The following is a 22,810-nucleotide window of genomic DNA, read 5'->3' as shown; positions in this document are numbered from 1 at the left end:
TAAACTCTTTTACATATTGCTAAAAGTTGCCAACTGGCAGAGATTTCATTTAATCGATATATTATATATTTACATAATCTGGAGAATATGGAGAATATCTATATTAAGTATACATAAAAATATATAATTTATAAAAAAGTTTTTGTTTTTATACATGTATATTATATTGTAAATATTCTGATTTATTCGAATTTTGATTACATTTTTAGAACGATGAATAAATTTTCTTTCATCTACATATGATTATTAATTTAATACATTACATTAATTTTACATGAATTTTGAAAACATTTAAAACCGATATCTAATTCATATTTTATATGCACACTTATATTTTATATGCACACTGAGATTCCCAGTTGAAATTGAAACTGTGAATGAATTTCAAGAGAAAAATATAGAGTTCAGTATCAGGCGAAGTAGTAAAATTTATTGCTGAAAGTGGAATATGAGTACGTACCTTTATGTCACATGCTATGACGGTTAGTTGCAATTAATTGTCTTATGCATGCACGATGCATTTCGCCACCTGTTTTCGAAAGCGTTTTTGAAAAAAAAAACGGATACAAATTCATCTCGGACGAAATTCATTTTTACGCGGAAACGCGTATGTGAATGCACTCGTAATAGTTTTTGCATTTTTTTCCCTGAGTTCACCCTCAATTTTCCACGATTGGGCCCCATCCCATACGCGGTTATGCACACCGTTCGCGGCGAAATATTTATTCTGAAGTGCGCGTTTTTGAGAGTGAGGGAATAAAAAATGCATCGCGAAACTACTGATATGCATGGATGATCTTAAACTATAAAATAATTATAAAATTTTTCTACACGATATAGAAAGTACGATATTATTATGTACAAAAAAGGCTGATTTCAACAAAGACAAACAAAAAAGAAGCATCGTTTTTCGAAATACAAAAGCAGAATTTTGCAATTTGCAATTTAGAAATTTGTATATGGAAGAAAACCAAACATCTAATATGTTATAATATTTAAAAAATATCTAAAAAATATTTTTATATTAATTTTTGTCTAATATGCTTAAACGTGCTTTATACGATATTCTGTATTCTTATCATTGCGCGGCTTAACACAAATCTATGAAATATTAGACAGTAAATGATTCAGCCATCTGATTGTGGAAATGTAATATTAAGTATAATTTATCATAAGCACAATACATACGGTCCACGAATTAATCATGAAAAATTTCGTTTGATATCGCATTTAATATCACTGAATTGAAGTCTGGCTCGCGTGCCATTTATTTTCAGGAAACCGCACGCGACTCTTAACCTCTGCCATGAAAATGTCAATTACTATTATGTGCAGCTTGAACATCTCAGTTGAAAAGATAATTCTAAAAAGAATATTTAATAGAAAAATAGAATACATTGAAAAATACATTTTTAAAAGTTTAAATATTATGCGCTAAAAATATATTATAAAACATACATATATAATATAATCTATAATACAATATAAAAAAAATTATGAGAATATGAGATCAAAGAAAAAAAGGAAGAAAAATAGAATTGTATAATATAACCTTTATGTAACGGTTTATATAACTTTTAATTTTTATACGAGAAATTATATAACGAGATATATATAAATTAAAAAAATATATTCTATAAACATAATATTGGAAATGATATTAAAAGTAGAAAAATAAAATTGCATAATTCATATATTTCATACGTTCGTTTTTCGATATGATTTTAATCACGATCTTTCTTAAATCCTTTATTGGACGCATTGTAAAATTTCTTTGCATCTTGTTAATCATTTAATCCACACAGATCATCGGTAATTCTTTTTGCAGACGGACACGCATTTACGAATGGCAAAATTTCGCGACGAAAGAAATGCATACATGAAGGCACGAAATATATCCGGATTTTATATATGTATAACATTGCACTTGATATTCGTATCGCGGCTTCAGTCTTTGTGGCTTTTATCCCATACGGGTTACGTACGTGCGATACGATCCTTTTCGGTCGTTTCTCGCTTAAAGAGGGACGTTATTATATCGAGAGGCGTAAAGATAAGAAGAGGAGTAAAGGAGGCAGCAATTGTATTACCCTTTTTTAACCTTCGACATTGTCGCCCGGAGAAATCCGGTCCGCGAGTTTTTACAAGCGACTTGAGAGAGTCGGAACGCTGAGAGATTACGAACGCTTAATTGTTGGAAAGCATTCTCCAACATTGTCGTTCGTCTTGACTTCCGTGGAATCCGAGGATGCAAGCGCGAAGACGCCTTTTTTAACTCTTTGTGCTCGACGAATAATTGTTGTAGTCCGATAATTAAATCCGGCTTTATTCTCAGCTTCGAAATAAATTTAAATATTACGAATCGCATAAAATACGAATTTTCCAAGATTTTAAATTAATTTCTGTTTTTTTGGCACATGTACTATTTCATCTCTAGATTTGCGATATACATTTCTACGGAAATCAATTTGCATTATAATATAATATATCGTATCTTTTTTATGTATTATTGATATAATTATATAATAAATTAATTATATGTAATAATATATTTCCTCTATATTTGCAATAACTTAAAATTACTTTACAATGTATAATATACGTATAAATAATAAGCCAAGAGAGAAATATCGAACGCAAATACACATGATATGCAATCTCTTTATTTCACTGCATTAAGTTTCAACTTTCCAGAGATTTTTAATTATCGTTATTTAATGTGCGCAAGAATTACATATTTCTTATTACATCGCGTATACGTGAAATGGAGCGATATCGCGAGAGGCGTTAACAGCTGAGCGATCCTGTTTTCGGGCGAGAAACTTCGCGTCGGTCTTGCTGACCGTATTTTCCCTGGTAAATGCAGCTATCCTTGCCTAGGAGCGCTTTATTGCTGACCTGTATTCACTCGGGATTTAACTTTTGCGAACATTAACACGGAAGCGAGCGCTCCAAAGTTTCATTGGGACGAGTTTATATTCTTCGTCGGCCTTCTCAAAGTACGCGGTCTTCGTAATTGCGGATGATAGTGTCGCGCAAGTGGTTTTCGCAATTTAAGTAGTACATGACAGAAGATATTCTCGCGTTTTGCTCTTGTGATCATGAATCGCGCTCAGCTCGACCAAATCATTCTTCGTGTTTAATAAGGATATATACATATAAATATACCTGCGACATATTTTATCGCGATTTTTTTACGTGCAGAATTTTTTTTCTTTTTCAAGTACCGACTGACGTTTATAGAACACTCGATATACTTAGTTCTTTATTTCTTTCAACGAAACTAAGTAACTAGATTTAATTTTATCCCTAAAGTTTTTTTTAAATCTAACAATTAAACTTTTTATTAGTTTAAAAATCCGGGAGATAAACTGGAGTTTTTAATGAATTATCCGTACAATTTCAATAATCAAGTCGATTATGTCGAAATTCTTCAAGCAAGTTTCACTTCTTTTCTTCACTTGTGATACATAAGTGATAGAAAGCGATCAAAAATACGCAGCTGCTAATTTATTTCGTCTTAACACCTACTTGATATATATAGTCATATAAGAAGATATGAACGACTCAAAGACTTTCTTGAAGCAGTTTTTCGTGTGCTAAAAATAGTACAGAGAATCTTGACGTCATCGAAGTTGGTCGCGTACTTGTCGTTCAAACATCATGTGTTACGGCCAGCTCGACATTGTCGTTTCTAAATGAATAGATTCATCTTGAAAGTATTTGAATCTTAAAATTCGACTTGTCAGAGTTTGCGAAAGTTTTGTCGAGTTCGCATTATCGAACAGCGAATCATATAAAAATGGCATACATCGTGAGCGCCACAAATAGCAAGTCAGCGCTCTTATGTAAACTTAATGAAATTCCTCTACTGAAAATATGCCAATATTCCGCAAATTTTTTTAAATATTAATATTTCATATGTGTGTGTAATATATATATTTATAAAATTGAACAAGTAAAAATAAAATAATTAAAATAAAAATAATAAAACAAAAGTACAATATATTGAATAATAAAATTATAAAAAATAATAAAATAAAATACGAAATAAAAATTAGTTAAAAAGTTTACATAGCTGTACAAATATAATATTTTTCTTTATATTTCATAAAATTTGAAATTTTCTTACATACTTGTTATTTTCAAATTTATAAAAATTTCTCGCGCATTACTAAGGTTTGTAAAACTTGAGAAAATGATAAGAAAATTCTGTAATAATAAATAAAATTCAAAAGAGATTTTGCAATCAATTCAGTCTTTTGTATTTGACTTATTTTTTGCGTTGATAATGAAAATTGGTATTCGACGAACACCGTCATTCGTTGTTTATTTAAAATCAACGCCGAATAATGCATCCATTTGATATTCACTCATCTGGATGTTCCATAAATCGAAGCGGGCAGCAAGCGAATTTTTACGCGACGAATTTTATTACGTTGACGTATGAAATTTTCACCTCGATATGTTCGCACGGTACTGCTCCGGGTGAATTATTCGTCAAGCAGACGCATAAGGTCAAAAAATTCGTATATTAAATAAACTAGCTTCGTAATTTCTCCGATGTTCGGAATGACAGTTAATTTGATACCCGATTTTCTTTGGCGCAGCGAATCTACCGGTATCAGCGAATCTTCCAGTAGCATTTCATTTATTATCAAAGCGAGCTATCTGACATGGCTCGCGTCAAAGGCTCGCGTCTCATTTTACGTTTGGGTCTTAATGAGTTAAGGCGAATGAACGTATACATGTAATGTTCGTGTTCATTCGCTGTATCTCGCTATACTCACTTTGAGAACATTCACTACTCGCTGAGAATAGACAGCGAATGATAAGATCGACGCACAAGATGCGATGGTGTAACGCGTTATTATTACTCTATACAAGTAAAGAACCGATCTAAGAGATGAATTTCCCCTAAATAATTTGGTCTACATCTCCAAGATGTTTTAGCTCGGCTAAGAGAATTTGCATTTTTCCAGCATTAATCATTGATCCTCGTTTTCGCGAATTTGCATTCAACGAAACTTGCAGTAAATGAAATGCAGTAAACGAAATTCGAAGTTTTTATCTAATTTCCGGATTTACAATCACTACTGGATTAATTCGCATTTGATCCGCCGTTAAATTCAAATCACACATTTGATTGATGCCATTACGAGCAAATAAATGCAAATCATTGTAATTTTTTCTGCAAACTGTAATCTTTTCTTATGATTGTATTTACTTGTTCCAAGTAAATAATGAATAGAAGATAATTAATAAAAGTAGATGACATTAACTAATAGAATTAGACATTAGGACAATTGCGATCGAGGATTTTTAAATGATTAATAAATTAATATTTATCGTATAATTGTGTATTATATCGATTTTCACGATAACAACGTCTATATTTGATACTGAAGATACATGATTAATATTTAATTTACATAATACAAGATTTTTTACTTCGCAAAATTGGTTGCATCTAATTTATTTGCAACAGTGAAATTTATTACTCGATAATTGTGTCAATTTGGATCAAAGTAATTGTACGCTTTGAATATTTTTTAAAGCATTTTTTATTTTTTAAATTATAACGCACATAAATCATATCCGTTAAGTGTTTCAGCTTATTTCTCGATTAATTATTACAAGCGGTAACAGTTTCGTGAGAGAGTCCGATTAACTTTAAACTCGACTCATGTTCGGCCTTTCGCTCATTTCGTCTTAACTATCGACAGTGCCGTGGAAACAAACTTCTCTTTTTGCCTTACTAGTCTACCAGTTACTTATCGAACTTCAGCTACTATAAACTATATAGCTTACAATCGAATTTTGATCGGAAGATTTTGCCACGCGTTTCACCAAGTTCCGTTTTAATTTTTCCCCTTACTTTTGCCGACGAATTCAATTCGATTGCGTAACGATTACGCGTTCGAAATTATAGCACAAACTTTCTTTATAATTCCGCGAGCTTCTCCCTGGAACGGGGGAAAGAACATAATCACCCCTCTGCTTGTCGTTACGTCACTTCGAATGAAATATCCAAAATGGATGTATCAAACTTTATTAATTTGCCACAAATAAGGAAAATGGACGACAGAATCCGTCATTGTAATGGCATTTATTAGGCGGTTAACCGAGGATCACCGGGAACGCGCATATGCAAGTTTAATTGCGTTGTGTTATGTGACGGTCGCATCCACACAGTCATAATCATAATCAATAATCATTTTATCGCGTCGATACATTTCGTTACGATATAATACGTTTTATTTGTACGCGTCGCGCTAAATGAATAAGTATGCCGCACTCGGCTATTTGCAAAACAATTGCGTCACCGTACGCCGTCGTTTCGCAAAAACAAAGGATTCGGTTATTAAATAACACGCGGGTTTTTGGCTTCCTACCTCTTGTTTCTCTCGCTCGAGAAACGAGAGAGAATAAGAATACTTTGAACAACGCGCGCGAAGAAGAGGAAGAGGGAGGGAGTTTGCAAACATTCGCGTGCACGCCCATGGCGAAACATTGTGATGCAAATCCGTGGAGCGCACGTCAAGAAGCAGGAAAAACGAACTATCCCCCCACCTCCCCCTCTCCCGGTTCTCGGTGACAATTAATATCGCACAACGCTCGGCGCCCGCAAGAATTCCCACCGCGTCCTTCCGACTTGGCGCGCGTGACGCGAATACACACCGGATATAACCTGTGGTTTTCCTCGTCTTTGTGTTGCAGGATAAGAGGATAAGACTAGCCCGGCACCGCCGTCTCGCTGACAACGAGGACGACGACGAGCGAAACTCGCAGCACCGTCTTCATCCCGTTGACACGACTTCATCCGTCAGCCCTCGTCGCGTTCGTCTTTCCCCGACCCGGCGTCCTCGCGGAAATAAAGTGCGCGCATTCGATGCGAGACTCGCGAGTTCCGTCGAGAATCGTGATCGATCGATCGCGAGAGATCGCCCGCTCGATCGTAAATTAAATCGCGAGATTCGTTGTACGCGCGACACGTGTTTTCTAACGTCCCGAAACGTCAGTCGCGACGTCGTGCGCTCCATCAGTGTCGGATAATATCGTCCGCGACGATTATAGGACCCGTCGTCGTCACTCGTCGTCGACGACATGATCTTCAGGGTGACGTTGTTGATTGTGTGCGCGCTGCTGGCCGGCGCGAGATCCGAACCGAGACCACGGCAGCGACCAGTGCCAATCTATTCGAATCAGTTCGCCGTTTACGTGCCCAGCGGACCGGAGGCTGCGGATGAGATCGCTCAGGAGCACGGATTCGACAACCATGGACAGGTAAGTGGGTCACTTTTTTCTTACCAAGAAAGCGAAATCGAGAACGTCGAGCTCTAAAGAAAGTTTTTCTATATATATAGAGAGAGAGAAGAATCGATTGTTACAAATCTAATGATAATTTTGTCATCAAATTTTCATATAAAATTCAATTTCTTTCTTCTTTTCTTCAAAATGTAAAATATCGACAATTTATGCATCATGGTTTAGAAAAAATTTAATCGACAAAAGTTATATAACATTTATCAAGTACCTTTAAATTTTTGAGATTCTTAAGAAATGCAAGAATTTATCGATCAAAAAGAGAGAGTATTGTTGAAATTTTCAAACATCTTAAAAGACAAAATTGTCTATAGAGCGACGAGCTTTTCGAGTGCAATTTGAGATTTCTCGAGTATTTTTGCACTTTGCAAGATTACCGGGACTAGCTTCTGACAACGCATGTTCGTCCCTTACGTCGAATCAGATATTGACGTTTACCCGTACCGTCGTCGATGATGAGATTAGATGCTCCGTTACGGTCGATGCTGCACCGTCGTGCTGCGAGGTCAAGGGACGGGGAAAGGGTGTCGATCATGTCGAACGGGTTAGAGGAAGGAGGCAGGCAGGGAATGCGATCTAACGAGACAGATTGGATGGAGCTATTGCCGGAGGGTTCTCTAACGCGGTTTATACTAGAAATGGCTATGTGATGTAGAATGTTCCTCGCAGATCGTTTAAGGTGACGATAATATAACATACCAAACAATCATGAATTGAGATTAATTCACGAAACAATTGTTAGTTTATTTTCATTCACACGCTAACGAAATATATTTATACGGATTTACGCTACCGTGTTATTTACTAGGAATGACTAGTTAAAATGGATTAACGTCAGTTATTTAATTATATGGTTCAGATAAATTATCTTTTTTACACTAGCCTTTTAATGAAAATTAATATTAATGATGTTTTGAAATGCTATATGATTCTACTATTAAAATTTCATAAATTATACCGAAAACTGCTCGTAGATTTTTCGAGTATAAAAAATGATTGAAATTAAATAGATTGACGCTATCAAAGTTTAAAATATGCGAAAAAGAAGATAATTATAATATTTCAGATATTTATCGCGCGATAAGAATCGATTTTAAATTGAACTAGATATCCACGTGGGCGAAACTTTGATTGGTATAATGTTTGGAAACACTATATATATGATACATTTGCCTCGCGTGTCGACAACGGCGTGTCGATTGGTGCCTAACGAATGCGACTCCGATTACAACAACGTGAGAGACGGAGAGAGAGAGATTGTTAGCGCGTTTCGTTTCGCGCAACTGGAATATCCCGTTGTCTATCGGAGGATACGGGAAGTGTGCCCGGTTCACTGCTTGATAAGACGCTTGATAAATATCGTACCGTCATTCCCAAAGTCGTATATCGCGGTCAGGCAACGGTGTATACGCGACAGAAACATCGCACGCTAAATACTCATTTATACAGCCCGATTGCACGCTAAGCACTCGTTCATATTGCTCGATGTATTACCGCAAGTACAGAAATATATGACCGATATATACGGAGTGTTTCGAAATTTCTGCGCATAATAAAGTTTATTTAATGCGATTTTTTCTCAACAAAAAAATTGCCAAATTTCACAATATTCTTATTACTTTAATAATAAAGAACCTTAAATTAAGAGAAAACTTTAAGAGAACTTTAAATTAAGAGAGAAAAGACGATGAAAATCAAGAAATGCTTTTTATTTTTTTAATTTTTAATATCTTGCAAAATTATTGCTGAGATTTTATGTGTTTATGTCGAGAAAAGAAATTTCCTTGATCAGAAATCTTGTTATATTGAAGATGAATTCAAATGTTGAATCATCCGCGTGTATTAAAATATGCACATTGTTTTTGTGTGATGCAACATTTTGGTTATGTCACATTTAAAATGCAAAAACGCAATCGTTATCCACGTTTTTAAAATATCATGCAAATCACGTAATTGTGTGTCCACGCCGGGATCAACGCAGCGCGATATAAAATATTTCCTATGCGAAATGCTATAGCCATACAGGTTTTCTCGTCAAAACCAGATCTTCATCAAGATCTTCGATATTCAAGTGATTTGTAGCTGCTTGATAGAATATTGGTTACGGCATTAATTAACGATCAAATAATTATATAACTACTCGCGCTGCAATGCAATAAAAATTATGCAATAAAAACAATATTTTTAATAGTAAATATTTTAATTAATGTGTAATTAATGTAATTAATATGACAAATTTATAATATATAAATATAATGTATTATTATCGAAAATTTTCTCTTTGTATCGAAAGCGACTATTTCTTATTCTGAAAATAACAATTTTAATTATATTTATGTTATAAAGCATTTTAACTTTTTAATGCTTTTTATCAAGAGATTAATCGCGACAAAAATTTGTACGATGTAATTTAATCGTCGATGTTCAATTGCGAATACATGTAAATTATCACAGTCATTTTTTCCTTTTATATATTCACGCTTTCTCGCGTTTTCCTAGTTACGAATAATAAAGCTTTTACTTCCGTTTGTGTCAAAAGAATCGAGAGATTACGCTTCGCTGTCTTTGCGCTTTAACATACTGGTGCAACGAAGATCTTTGATAGATTTCACGTGCTTGTAAAATTTAATTTCTTCCAATGAAGGCGCGAATAATTGAACCGAGTCGAATGTCGTCGTTTGCAAAAGGGAGCAAGTTTCGTTGCAGGAATGATTATGCCGATCCTTTTAATGATATTCCCGGTCTCGATAAACGACAAAGAGCGAGTGTCCTTATGTCGAATACATATCTGAACGAATACCTCTGGATGTGGAATTTTACGGATTGCGATAATGTGAAAGTTACGAGAGACGGAATTTAAGTTCTAAAAATACGAAGATGAAACATACAGAGTAGTAGAACGCATCTTTTCGTCACAGCTTATCGCATCTGCAGACGACAGAGAATTATGCAATCTTCGTGCAACCGGTTTTTGTGACGAAAACTATTTGAATGTTAAAACAAATAATGACTAAACAGTTGACGTGGAAAAATTTGCCTTTGTTAATTAATGTAGTAAAATGTCAGGAATATATAAAGATTGAGTTTCTAATAAAATATTTTTTTGTGATAATTTATTGCGAAAGCCTCTCGCGAAACGATCACATATATTAAGATTGCAAATCTCTTCGACATTTAATTTCCGGCATATTAACATATATTTTGTTAGTCGACGAGCACCATGTTAGTTTGTAAAACAGGTTTCAGAAATACTGCTCGTCTCAAAAAATTAGAAGACTCGTCACGAGTGGTAAAAATGTTGTCATAAGCAGAAGAGACAGCGCTTTACAAAAGCATTTTTCAGATTTTTACAAACACTTTGCGCATGGCTCTTTAAATTACTTCTTTCTAATACGGTACAAAAATAATTATCCCAGACTCTCAGACGTAAAGTCTCGTAAGCGACATTGTTCTTCCGTGTAATCTTATTTACGCAGCACAAGCAAACGCATATCTCTCTTGTTGGTTCCACCTGGAGCACTATTCACGCGACATACACGTCCAGGGTGCTGTTACTATCCGTAGATAACGGTCGCCGTTTCATATCTCCCCCCTTTCCCTTCCCTTTTACTTCACCATCCTCCGATATTCGTAGTAACTTTACGGGGGACGAGAAGCGAGGGTTAAAAAAGAAGCAGAGGAGACGGAGACAAGAGGAATGACGGAACGATCGTTGTGCATCCAGTGTGCATCGGTGAATGGCTCTGCGAGACTCCGGTAATAAACTTTTATCTCACAACACGTATACATATTCGCATTCTCCTATTTCTTTTTTTTTTATTCCTCTTGCGCCCCCTCATCGCCCTGGAACGCGAAACCGACCGGTTGGATTGGCGCAGGGGGTTGATAGCAGGAGGAGAGAGGGTGGAAGTGCGACGCGCGCGAGCGAGCGAGCGGTGAAAAGAGGGGCTTCGCCATCCCGTACGTCATTCCCCGACGAGATAAAAACTTTAGCGCTCGTTGTTGGAAAAATGTGGCCACCGCGCGCACAGGTAGGTAGGAGGGGGCGATGGGTGGAAAAGCCGCGGTGGAAAATCGCTGTGGAAACTACCGCGGCTCCGAAAACGGACGTGTCGTGTGTCGCGCGGCGGAAGCGGCGCGTTTCGCGCACAGTGAGAGACTCTTCTTCTTTTTTTTTTTAATGTCACATTAGAGCGCAGCCATTATGACTTACGGTTGAGTTCTCGGACGATTCCTTGGAAGAAGCGGAAAATGCGCGGAAGGTCTGAATTTCCGACGAAATGTTATACATTGTTCCGACAAAGCGTTAAATTCCGAATACTTAGCAGGAATAAGTAATTCGGCGATATTCGATTTAATTATAATATAATTAATTAAATACTAATGAAGAGTTTTTGTATCAGTTCTGCATTAAAATACCTAACAATCAATTTATTTAAAAATGTATAAATTTAATTAGTTAAATATTGAAAATTGTTTTAATCAATTTTTTGTATTAAAAAGTCTACATTCAATTAATTTAAAAACTGAATGAATAACCATTTAACTTGTCGTATAATGAACATTTACATTACTTTTGCATTTTTTGTTTTTGAGGAAAAAATCACTCTTGATGAAGAATACTATTTTTATTGTAGCTTATTTATATTCATTAAAATTATTTGTAATATTTAGACGATCTGGTCCCTGATATTATTAATTATGAATAAGAGAAAGCAAGCCGCTTAATCGATTTTTTAGAAACTCGCTTTAGACTTTAGCACTCTTAGATATTATTTGTCGCGCGATGTAAGATTGGATGGATAAAGTACCTAGTCAAAGTATTTTAACCTGACGTGACGTGTCATTTAAGTTAACAAGCGGAAAGAAATTTACCGAACTATGCCGCTATTGTGTGACAAAATGTTAAACTTGCGTTCGACGATCGCTTCGCGTAGTCTCATAATATTCGCCGCGTCTGACAAGGGTAGTAGGGCAAGAGGGGTAAGTATGCAAATTCGCGAAATCCGGCCATTATGTAAAGCGAGGAGAGGTTGGTGGCAACAACGCTGGGTTATTTTGCGGAACGTATCGGAGAGACGTTGAAAAATCACGCAAATATACTGCGCTAAATATCTAGCTAAAATAATTAATTGACGGGAAAATAACTCAAATCCTACCTTTCTCAGCACGAAAAATATGAAGTTCTTTTTTTAAAAAAATGCAGCTATTCTTTTATTATAATTCTTTGCTATACGGTAGCTGTAATGAGAGAAGAGTGTAAAGAGCGAAAAATATCGAAAAACCGAGAAATCTCGAATTTTTCAACTTTTTAAGATCATTAGCGTCAGAAGCTATTGCTGGGTGGAATGCGTGAGATTCTACCGGATTGGCACGATTTCGCAGACAAATAAGTTTATAACAACGAACTCGATAAATTGGAGTCCGTGAAATTTCGCGCATAAGGGCGTTAACAAAGTTACGCCTCATTTCCTACTTCGGTAATAAGTTTCGTCCAACTCAGTCAAATCGCGTGTTCTATATAATGTATATACATATATATGTCTCTCTCTCTCTCTCTCTCGAGTTATCTGTCAGATACACACATACAGACGAGTTATCTGCAACTCGGACATTACGATGAAGGGATACGAGGCCTGGCGGGGGTGGTCTGAAATTAAAACGAAATCGATTCGATCGACGCGAATGTTACAAGTCGAATGTGCGGGGATCGAGTTTGACGTGGCGCTCGAGTTAAGCCAATTGATTATCCTTCCGCTGCGGGCGGACCTCCTAGTCTGTAATCGCGGCTATCAAATTTCTCGCTATATACGTTACGTTACGTTGCGTTACGTTTTGCAAGCGAGCGAGAGCGAGAGCGTGCGCGTGCTCAGGGATTCACCGGAATTTACGGCGGGTTAGTAACGCGATTACTCTTCCCTGCTCTGCGGCTAGCATATCACGAGCGTCCAACTTTCCCTCCTCCTACCTCTCTCTTTCTCCACCTCCCAAAATTAAGCACAGTATCTGAATCTTGCGATCTGAATATTGCGATTTTCTGTCAACCGTGAATTTCCTCGCTGCCATCGTCACGTACAATGTCAAAGTTGCGTATTTTTCTATTTGCACGTTTTGTGAAAATTGAAGAGTTTTGTCCTTTGTAGAAAAATTTGATTTTTCATCGCAGTTGGATAAATTGCTCTTTCGAGTCGAAGAGAGTGTGTGGAAAAAATAATAAATGTATTTCAATCGTATTTCATGCTGTTCCGAATTAATATCTATGCAAATAATATTAAGTATTTATTTGACATAATTTTTAATTAATTTATTAATCTTTATTTCTTTTTTAATAATTGTAACATAGCGTCACAATTAATTTTGAAACTGTAATTCTCTGCTTTTGTTTTTTCCTCAAATTAGCAGAAATTATGTGATTTTATTCCATAATGTAAAAAAAAAATACTTTTATATGTTCCATTATATAAGATGTGTACTCACGTTCTCAACTGCTGACACTTAATTAGAAAGTAAGCTTCCGGCCGACCCCTTATTCGACAAAAAAAGTCCTTTTCGCATTAGATTCTGTAGAGGAAAATGGAACACGACTCGCGCGAGAAATGGGGCCACGCCATTGACACGCGCGTTATTGTATAATCGCGATATCAAATTGCCAGTGGTATCAATCGTTTCGCAAGACAGGCAATTAAGCTTGTCGGAATTGACTGCGGATCGGTAACGCGATTATTTTCTTTTGCTCTCTTGCAACCCACGTCTCTCTTCAGCGTATTACGATCACATGATGTTATAAACGATACGACGGTTATGATCTTAATACGATTTTCCGATCGGCGACGGTAGATGTATCGCGCAAAAGCAGCCGCACTCGTCTGTTCTAGAAATGTTCGCTGCGGCATTAAAGGTGAGGCCATTTACGGCGAAAGGATTTCGCATACGCGCGAGATTTTCCCACGTGTATAATTATACTAGAAACATATATGTCAGTTTACGTACGGAATGTTTCACGATGCACCTGTCACGTTTGTTTTTAAACATTTATAGTTATAGTAATAAAAACAACATACGAAAGATTATATAAAAATTAATTGATGGAAAATATGTTTGTTAACATTTATTTAATAAGTTCCTAACTTAAAATTTAGAGCAAAAGAAAAGAAAAATTGGGAGAAAAAGCGTTTTAATTTTATTGCATATAATAATTTAATTTTTTTTATATAACATTTCCAGAGGTGTGATAATTTAAATTCCTTCTTATAACATTTCGAGCAGAAATTATCAAATTTGTCTTAAACTTGACTTCTCTCTATGTCCGTGTAAGGTTTTATTAAGATCTAAGTTTCAATTACTTGATGAGATGCTGAAATACAGTTATAATTTTCTCCCAAGATACGTAGCTCAGAATGTAAAGTTGAGTTAGTTGAGACTTGTTACAATGCACGCTATACTGATGTAATATTAAGGTTGCGCATAACCGAGCCATTTCACGTGAAACGTTCTATACTTATTCTTCGTCTATATTTCCACGTCCACATTATGATACTACACATTTGTTTATGATATATATACATACCTATGCCGAGTTATATTCTATATATTTTTCAACGACAACGGCAGGTTGCTACGATGTTATTTTCCTTTCTCTCTGGGAAAGACATGTCTTTACGTTTATTCTTGCGATAAAACACGCTCTCACACTAATAATAAGATTGCTAGATTTTCCAAGATTAAAATTACGAGAATGCGAATATTTGGAGACGTGATATAAAAAAATATCGAGTGTATTTTTAAATATCGTCTGTTATCATAAAAATTTTTTTTTTTGCTAAAACGAACATTTATCAAGTAAAATTTATATAATAATGAAATTTTATCCTTGTGTTAATGTGATTAGTTAATCGTGTTAATGCGGTTAAGTCAAGCGTACGATAGGTCTGCTTTTGGTTGCGAGGGTGGTCGACGCATAAGGAGGGTGGACGCTCGAATTACCAGTTAGTTTGAAAAGGGTTGGGGAAAAAATTAATTTTCTATGAGATGAGAAATATTTTCCAGCCAATGGCTTTGCGGACGAAGGATCACTCGGCGGGGTTTAAAAATAAATATTTTTACACCCCAGGAGCACGGGCGAAAGAAAGATCGGGTGGTTCGTTTCGAGGGTATGCTTCTCAGTCCCAGATACGCCGTGACGCATGATGGAGACTACCGTTGTCGGCTTTATACCATGCTGCCACAATTTCCGCGAATCGTTTCACCCCGACGGACCGTGGAAAATCAGTTTCCTTCCGCGTCGCTCACTCTTATCTATTTTTCGCCCTGATACCGTTGGACGTTTGCGCGCGAAAATCTCCCGATTTCCAGTGCGGCTGGTATTTTTCCAACTTCCTCCACTCATATTCTCATTTCCTCCCGATTTACTTTCGATACGAGCATTTATGATTTCACTGAGCATTTATATAGAGCGGAATAAATTAGTATTGTTTGGTTATATTGTTTAACAAATCGATAAATAGCGGATTCAGGCAAAATTTGATTGAAGATTTTAGCTTTATTGGTTTGCAAATTTTGTATAATTAAAGGCCTCGCGAAAAATAATATTTTTTAGTTTTAAATAATTTTTTTTAGATTATATAAAAGTGAGAAAAATAATTTAATAAAGGTAGAAAATCAAAATAATTATAAAGAGAACATAAATTTATAAATTTATATTATAAATATAAATAAAAAAGTATATATACTCAAATATATTTCTATGTGTGCATTTCTCTGTGCGCATTCAGCTTTTTGCTTGTCTATATTTCTGAATATAGTTGTGTTTTTATTTTTAATATATCTATTTATGTCATTGTTTTTTTAGGATGCAGAAGCAATCCTTTCTTTGTTTAGTTTCGGATTTATAAAACAGGTCGTTGTGCGTCGCATCGCCTGGAATATTTTTTCAAAGGAAAATGCTAATAACGAGTCACAAGACGTAACATAAGCCGCTTACGCAGGAATCTTCACTTGTGCTCGAGGCAACCAGGTATTAAGATGCAAAACGAGTTCTCCCTTCAACTATATAGAGATATGCCACTTCTGTACCTCTGTTAAGCTAGCAGGACCAAATTAGCAAAATCAAATCAAACCTATCAAATTATTTAGTACCTATTTTGTACTAATTTGTACCACTAATAATAATTTTGTACCCTGTGCAATTTCGAAAAAAATCATGACACTGCCACCTTAATATTAAGTCAGCAGGACCACAATAAAAAAAAAGAAAAAAAGAAAATCAAGTACAGAAATATAACGGACTGAATTTGTACTAATTTGTACCATTAATAATAATTTTGTAACCTGTGCAATTTCGAAAAAAACCGTGACACTGATACTTTAATATTAAGTCAGCAGGACCACAATAGAAAAAAGAAAAAAAGGAAAATCAAGTACAGAAATACACTAGACTGAATTTGTACTAATTTGTACCATCAAAAAAAAAACTTAATATATTCATCCCTTCTGCTTCAAACAACCCCCAAGTGAATTTAGCCCTATCAGTCTTAAGAATAAAGTACTCGTTCCCATTAGCAGAATCAATCGCTACTTGTACATTCGATGTGTCATAATTTGTACTACCAAAATATAAAGTTGTAGATTTTGTACCTTCGCCGATTATTCAAAAACTACCCCCGATCCTCATCAGTCTCAAGAGTAAAGTACTCGTTTATATTTTGATAATACAAATTATGCCACATCGAATGTACAAGTAGCGATTGATTCTGCTAATGGGAACGAGTACTTTACTCTTGAGACTGATAGGGCTAAATTCAATTGGGGGTTGTTTGAAGCAGAAGGGATGAATATATTAAGTCTTTTTTGATGGTACAAATTAGTACAAATTCAGTCTAGTGTATTTCTGTACTTGATTTTCTTTTTTTCTTTTTTTTTTTATTGTGGTCCTGCTGGCTTAATATTTAAGGTGGCAGTGTTATGGTTTTTTTCGAAATTGCACAGGTTACAAAATTATTATTAATGGTACAAATTAGTACAAATTCAGTCCGTTATATTTCTGTACTTGATTTTCTTTTTTTCTTTTTTTTTATTGTGGTCCTGCTGGCTTAATATTAAGGTGGCAGCGTCACAGTTTTTTTCAAAATTGCACAAGGTACAAAATTATTATTAGTGGTACAAAATAGGTAAATAGTTTGATAGGTTTGATTTGATTTTGCTTATTTGGTTCTGTTGGCTTAACAGAGGTCACTTCTGTTATATTTTCTTTCGAGTTACGTATTCCTCGATAAATTTGAAATTGACATTCTTTTAACGATTATCTAGTCTAGATTATTGGGAATCTATTTCTCTCGATTTTTAAATCTTCAAGATTTGATTTGGTGACTCGATCTCGAAAGACGATTAAAATTAAATACAAAATATCAATATCGTTCGAAGAATAGTTTTAAGTTTAAAAAGAATTAAAATATAATAAATCTGTAAAATAAATCTGTCTTATATTCGCGATTAAAAAGAATTAAAATTTTTTAAAGTCAATTAAAATTTAATTGTACAAGGAAAATCTTTTTTTTCAATATTCAATAATGTCAATTTTTAACGTTAACACAAATTTAATATTTCAAATTTTTTTATTGATCAGATATTTAATGTTAGAAAAATCACAAAGTTAGATAAATTTTTCATCGATAATTATAAAAGGAAATAAAAAATGAATTTCGAAAGTTCATAGAACAAATAGTTGAGAGGTTGTACAGTATATCTACGACACTTATTAATAGTTGAAATACGCAGATAATAAATGAGTTATGATTTCGCGAGACTGCGATTAAGAAAGAATCAAAATTTAGAATCCGACTCGATTCAGAATATTTATCGAATATTATTATCTTGTAACGATTCTATTGTTTATCACGATCAAATTTTATGCGGCGCGTTGTTTCGCAGTTTCCGAAACGTCAGAGTGTGTTCTTAGTACAAAGAACGCAGTTTCGCAGCTAATTCGCAAGGGAAATCGTGCTTCTGATGCAAATTCGCGAATGCAAATTGCGCGCGAAAGTGTCAAAGTCTCTCCGAAAGTATAACTTACGTTACGTCCAAAATCACGTAGTTCATGTATATTTAAAAGCTTGCGGCGTACGCTGAATTATGCATTTCGATATTTTTCGCATAACATTCTTCCTTAGATCGTCTCCGATAAACAAATTAGTTGTAAAGTACATCGAATGCGATTAACTCTTTAAATCGGAAAATAATTAAATATTAAGTACCTATTTTAAATCTATTTGATACGCGTGTGCTTTATTGCTCTGTTCTAATGATGAATTATTTGTTTAGTTTGTTTATTTATCAGCCGAACGTTTGATTGTTAATTGTATAATTAATTTATAGTGTATTGTAATTGTGAAGTGTTTGTGTTAAGCTTTAAGCGCACATTTTTAGTTAAAATAGGATACGATATATATTCAATGAATTTACTCGAAATTTAAATGAACATTGCTTTAATTGTTAAAATAGATAGTAAACAATTGAATTTAAATTTGTTTTTTTTACATTGACTTAATTAACTGATTGATTTAATTAATTGATCAATCTTATCGCGTAATTTTCTACATTAAATACAATTTTCATTAAGCAACTAAATAACAGCATAAATTCACACGAAAGTGGATCGATTCCAAATATTCGTCGACTCGTTTGAAATTGAATGCCAATTTTACAAAATACACATTGTACGTGTCTCTAGATATTACCACTATAGTATGCCATTATAGTGTGCTCGGTATTAAGAACGCTTCCCGTTTTCTCGCGATGATCGACGAGGGTGAACATGTCACCTTGTTTGCCTAATTGACGCGTGATTTGGCCGCGGCGATGCCTGCGCACGTATGGCCGCCGCGTATAATGCGGAAATGCGTCCTGACGCATCCAAACAATTAATTATGATGCACCTATCGGTGATCGATCAATTTGACTCGCAGATCGTGTAAGCTTCGGAAAACTTTGTCATTAATATCAGAAATGCCGAGACATTTCCCCATCCATAGCGATATTCGTTCTTCGAAAAGATTGATTGTACAAAATATTAAAATACGAACGGACGCGATTGGGGTAATTATTGAGATGAAAAATGAAATCTGATTCTTATCTTTTTCCATATTTATTTTCTACATTTTATATTTATAATTATATAATTATATTATATAATTATATAATTATATTTATAATTATATGCTATTATAAAAATAAATAAAAATATCTAATTATTTACATAGAAAAAATTAGATATTTTTATGTAATTCGTGAAAGAGCTCTGTGTGTGCGTAAATAAAAATATGTAATTTTTTAGAATGCACAGACAGCTCTTTCACTTGAAGTTTCCATCTTAGGAACTAGTATTCTAGTGTTAAACAGCAATTATTTGCATTCTCTGTACAAATACACATATTCTTTCGCGAATGCATTTTGCGCTCTTGCTGAAATTTGGATCGGAAATTACGCACAGTTGCGTATCGCGACCGCAACATCCGCGTTGCATAAATCAAGCTGCGTATATCGAGCATGTTGCGCGCAGCAACGATGTTGTGTACATATATGTCTGTTCGAAGTATCTTTTCTACCGTAAACCATTCCGGGGGACCTGGTTTCGCGAGACTGGGCCCTACTCCTGTGCATTCCCATATAAGGGGAAACCAGTACTTCATGGGGAACGCGTCTGAGTTGTCGTTTAACGGAGTAATTGTACCGTTGTTGAGAACCAGATGTAACTCTCGGTATTAAGTGTTCTCTCTCCCCTGCACCCTTTCTCAGAAGACAGAAATAAAAGAAAAATCACCAACGGGAGGACCCGCCCCGTCGTCTCTATCTTATATCAATCATTCTCTCCTTATTTCTTCGTCTCTTTATCTCTTTTATAGCTCTCATTCGAGTATCTGCGGGGTTCTTTTAACTTTTTCTTTGCGCAGACACACGGACGTAAAACACTCATTCATTTCGCTTTCTTTCTCTCCTATCCGCGCGTACGCTCATTCACTTTTTCGCTCTCTGTTTTTCACACACGCCTTCACCCACACACATACACATGTCGTTCTCGCTATCTCGTCTGGCCGGTTCTTTTGACGTGGTTCCTGGTAGTGTCGTAACCAGACGTTCGTCTCGCCGAGAACACATCCGCGTGTTCTCGATGAAAATAAACGCGTGCAATTTCAAGAAATATCGCACGTGCTCGTACATTTACCGTCTTCATTTACCTTGGACGATATCGCACCGTTGCTATGCGCAGACCGCATTTTACGATCTTCGTGTACGCATGTCGTCTTCTATTTCCGACGGAAATTCCGGTCTCCCAACACTTCCTCCCTTTTCTCGTTACGCTTTGCAGTACCATGTATGCACTTGGATTGTAAATATACTCGGTAGGGAAAACGAGACGCTGTCATAAGAAATTGACAATGATAAAAATTGTTTGCCAGTGAAATATCGGAGATTTTTTTGCTGTTCAAGTTTTATGGCTCTCGCGATAACGCGATGATAAATTTAGATAAGCAGTGTTAATTTTTGCGTAACAATTATGCAACAGCTACCAAAAATTATTTATCTCGCGTTTTTTAGTAATTGTTTGAAATTTTCAATTATTTCAAATTATTTTTTATTAATTTTCAAATATTAGGATATATTTTCTAAAAAGCACAGTAATCAGTAAAGGCATTTTTTATCAAATTTTAATTATATTAATACTATATTATGAAATCTATATGAAATGATATAATTCTGTGTGTATACTATATTTAATTTCTTAGCAAATTTATGAAATTAGAAATTGATATAAAAAAATTAAATCAAAAAAGTGAAAACAAAATTTTAATAAACAGATTAAATAAAAGTGAAGATCGTTTAACTTAATTGAAGTTAACAATGAAGTTAAACGAGGTAAAAAGTATAACAACTTTCTTTGCTGCATAATATCGCTATCGATATCTTTTTGCTCATTAATGAAAAAAAGTAGAACCGGCAACTCAAATGAGTGAAAGTATCCGGACTTTCGAGTGAATTCGTTCGTTCGTGATATTCGGCGTTCTTTGGAAATATTTTCGAACGACGAAATGTCTCGAGACATCGTGCAACATTTTGCCGTTCGATTACCTGACGCTACAGACAACCGTCATCGTGCAATAGTTTCGAAAGCGACTTTACGCGCCGTGTTTCTACGAGCATTTTATTATTCCGTCCAAATATACCGCGTGTCGAGTAAACGTACAACGGAACCGAGCTGCTCTATTTCTGGCTGACGTTCTCCCGATCTTAAATTTACGTTTACGATAGTTGTTGGATAGTCGTGCGATATATATGATATCGTAGGAAGAGCCGATGTACACAACAACCGGTAAGACACTTCGAGAATTCGACTCGCCGCACGATTACAAAGTTTACGGTCGATATATATTTTCTATTACGAAGCTCTTCCGGTGTGTCTCAAGGATAACCGGTATCGCTCGAAGAATGGCATTTATTAAATATCGATATCGTGACTGTGCTACAGGATACATAATGGCTGCTGAATCTGATTGATGTATGCTCTTAGATTCAGCCAAAATTAAGAGCATACACCAAGCCTCACGAATTTTGCAACAGTTGCAAAGCAGCTTTTTCTGCTGAACGCAGCTAATGAAATTATTCAGTTTCGCATTTTTTCTATGTAGTGCATAAAGAAACTCTAAATATATAGACACCTGTAATATGTAGTTTCGATAATTTTAACATTCCTGATGTGAATTTTTAATTAATATTGTTTTATTATTATTATATTAATATGTCAGTATTAATGTACATATATTTCTAGATATACTGACAATGAGAGTCGTATTTTGTTGAATAAAATAAAATTTAGTTGACTTCAATCTCTTGTTTGAATATGGGTAAACAAATTCTTTAGTTAATACAACAAACAACTTTATGTAAAATAGATTATTAATGTAACATTTAATTTCTTTCCAGTGATATTATTTTCATTAAATAAAACTAAATTACATATTGAGTAAGCAAAATAGTTCGACCAAATATTTTTGTTTTATTTAACAAAATGATCTTTTATTGTTATTTGCAGTATACATAAATAAGAATTAATATTATTAACTATAATTATTAATATCAATATTATTAATATTTACTTCTATTAAATAAGATAATATTATTAATATTATCTTATTTAATAGAAGTAAATATTAATATTGATATTTATAATTAGTTATTTAATAATTAATATTATTAAATAAGATAATATTATTAAAGATATTAATTTTTAAATAAGATTAATTATTAAATAAGATATCAACTTTAAGTTTAATAATTGCTTTATTAAGCATATAACGCATAAACTTATATTATATTTTGAGATAAAAGCGCGTGCGCCTCGATTATTCTTATATAAAAATATTCTATAATTCTGCAAAAAAAAACAGTATTGATATTCGAGATACATGTCTATCCGCGACAAATTCGCTTATTA

The 22,810-nt window shown here is 34.5% G+C and overlaps 1 protein-coding gene across 3 annotated transcripts in view; it reads left to right on the top strand.

Annotated features, from left to right (window-relative positions):
• Positions 1 to 22,810, top strand: part of Fur2 (furin-like protease 2) — a 336,953-nt gene that overhangs the window by 4,448 nt on the left and 309,695 nt on the right. For all 3 annotated transcript variants that reach the window (XM_083109351.1, XM_083109272.1, XM_083109193.1), the window contains exon 2: positions 6,721 to 7,287. In XM_083109351.1, coding sequence (XP_082965477.1) covers positions 7,108 to 7,287 — 180 coding nt within the window. In that variant the 5' untranslated portion in view covers positions 6,721 to 7,107. The remainder of the gene's footprint in view (positions 1 to 6,720; positions 7,288 to 22,810) is intronic.

This window comes from Camponotus vicinus, unplaced genomic scaffold (assembly GCF_025532165.1).
Source record: "Camponotus vicinus isolate PSW18456_S1 unplaced genomic scaffold, iyCamVici1.0 SCAF_1, whole genome shotgun sequence".
Classification (NCBI taxonomy): Eukaryota; Metazoa; Arthropoda; class Insecta; order Hymenoptera; family Formicidae; genus Camponotus; species Camponotus vicinus.
The sequence above is the reverse complement of the archived record's forward strand: the minus strand, read 5'-3'. Positions and strand labels throughout refer to the sequence as shown.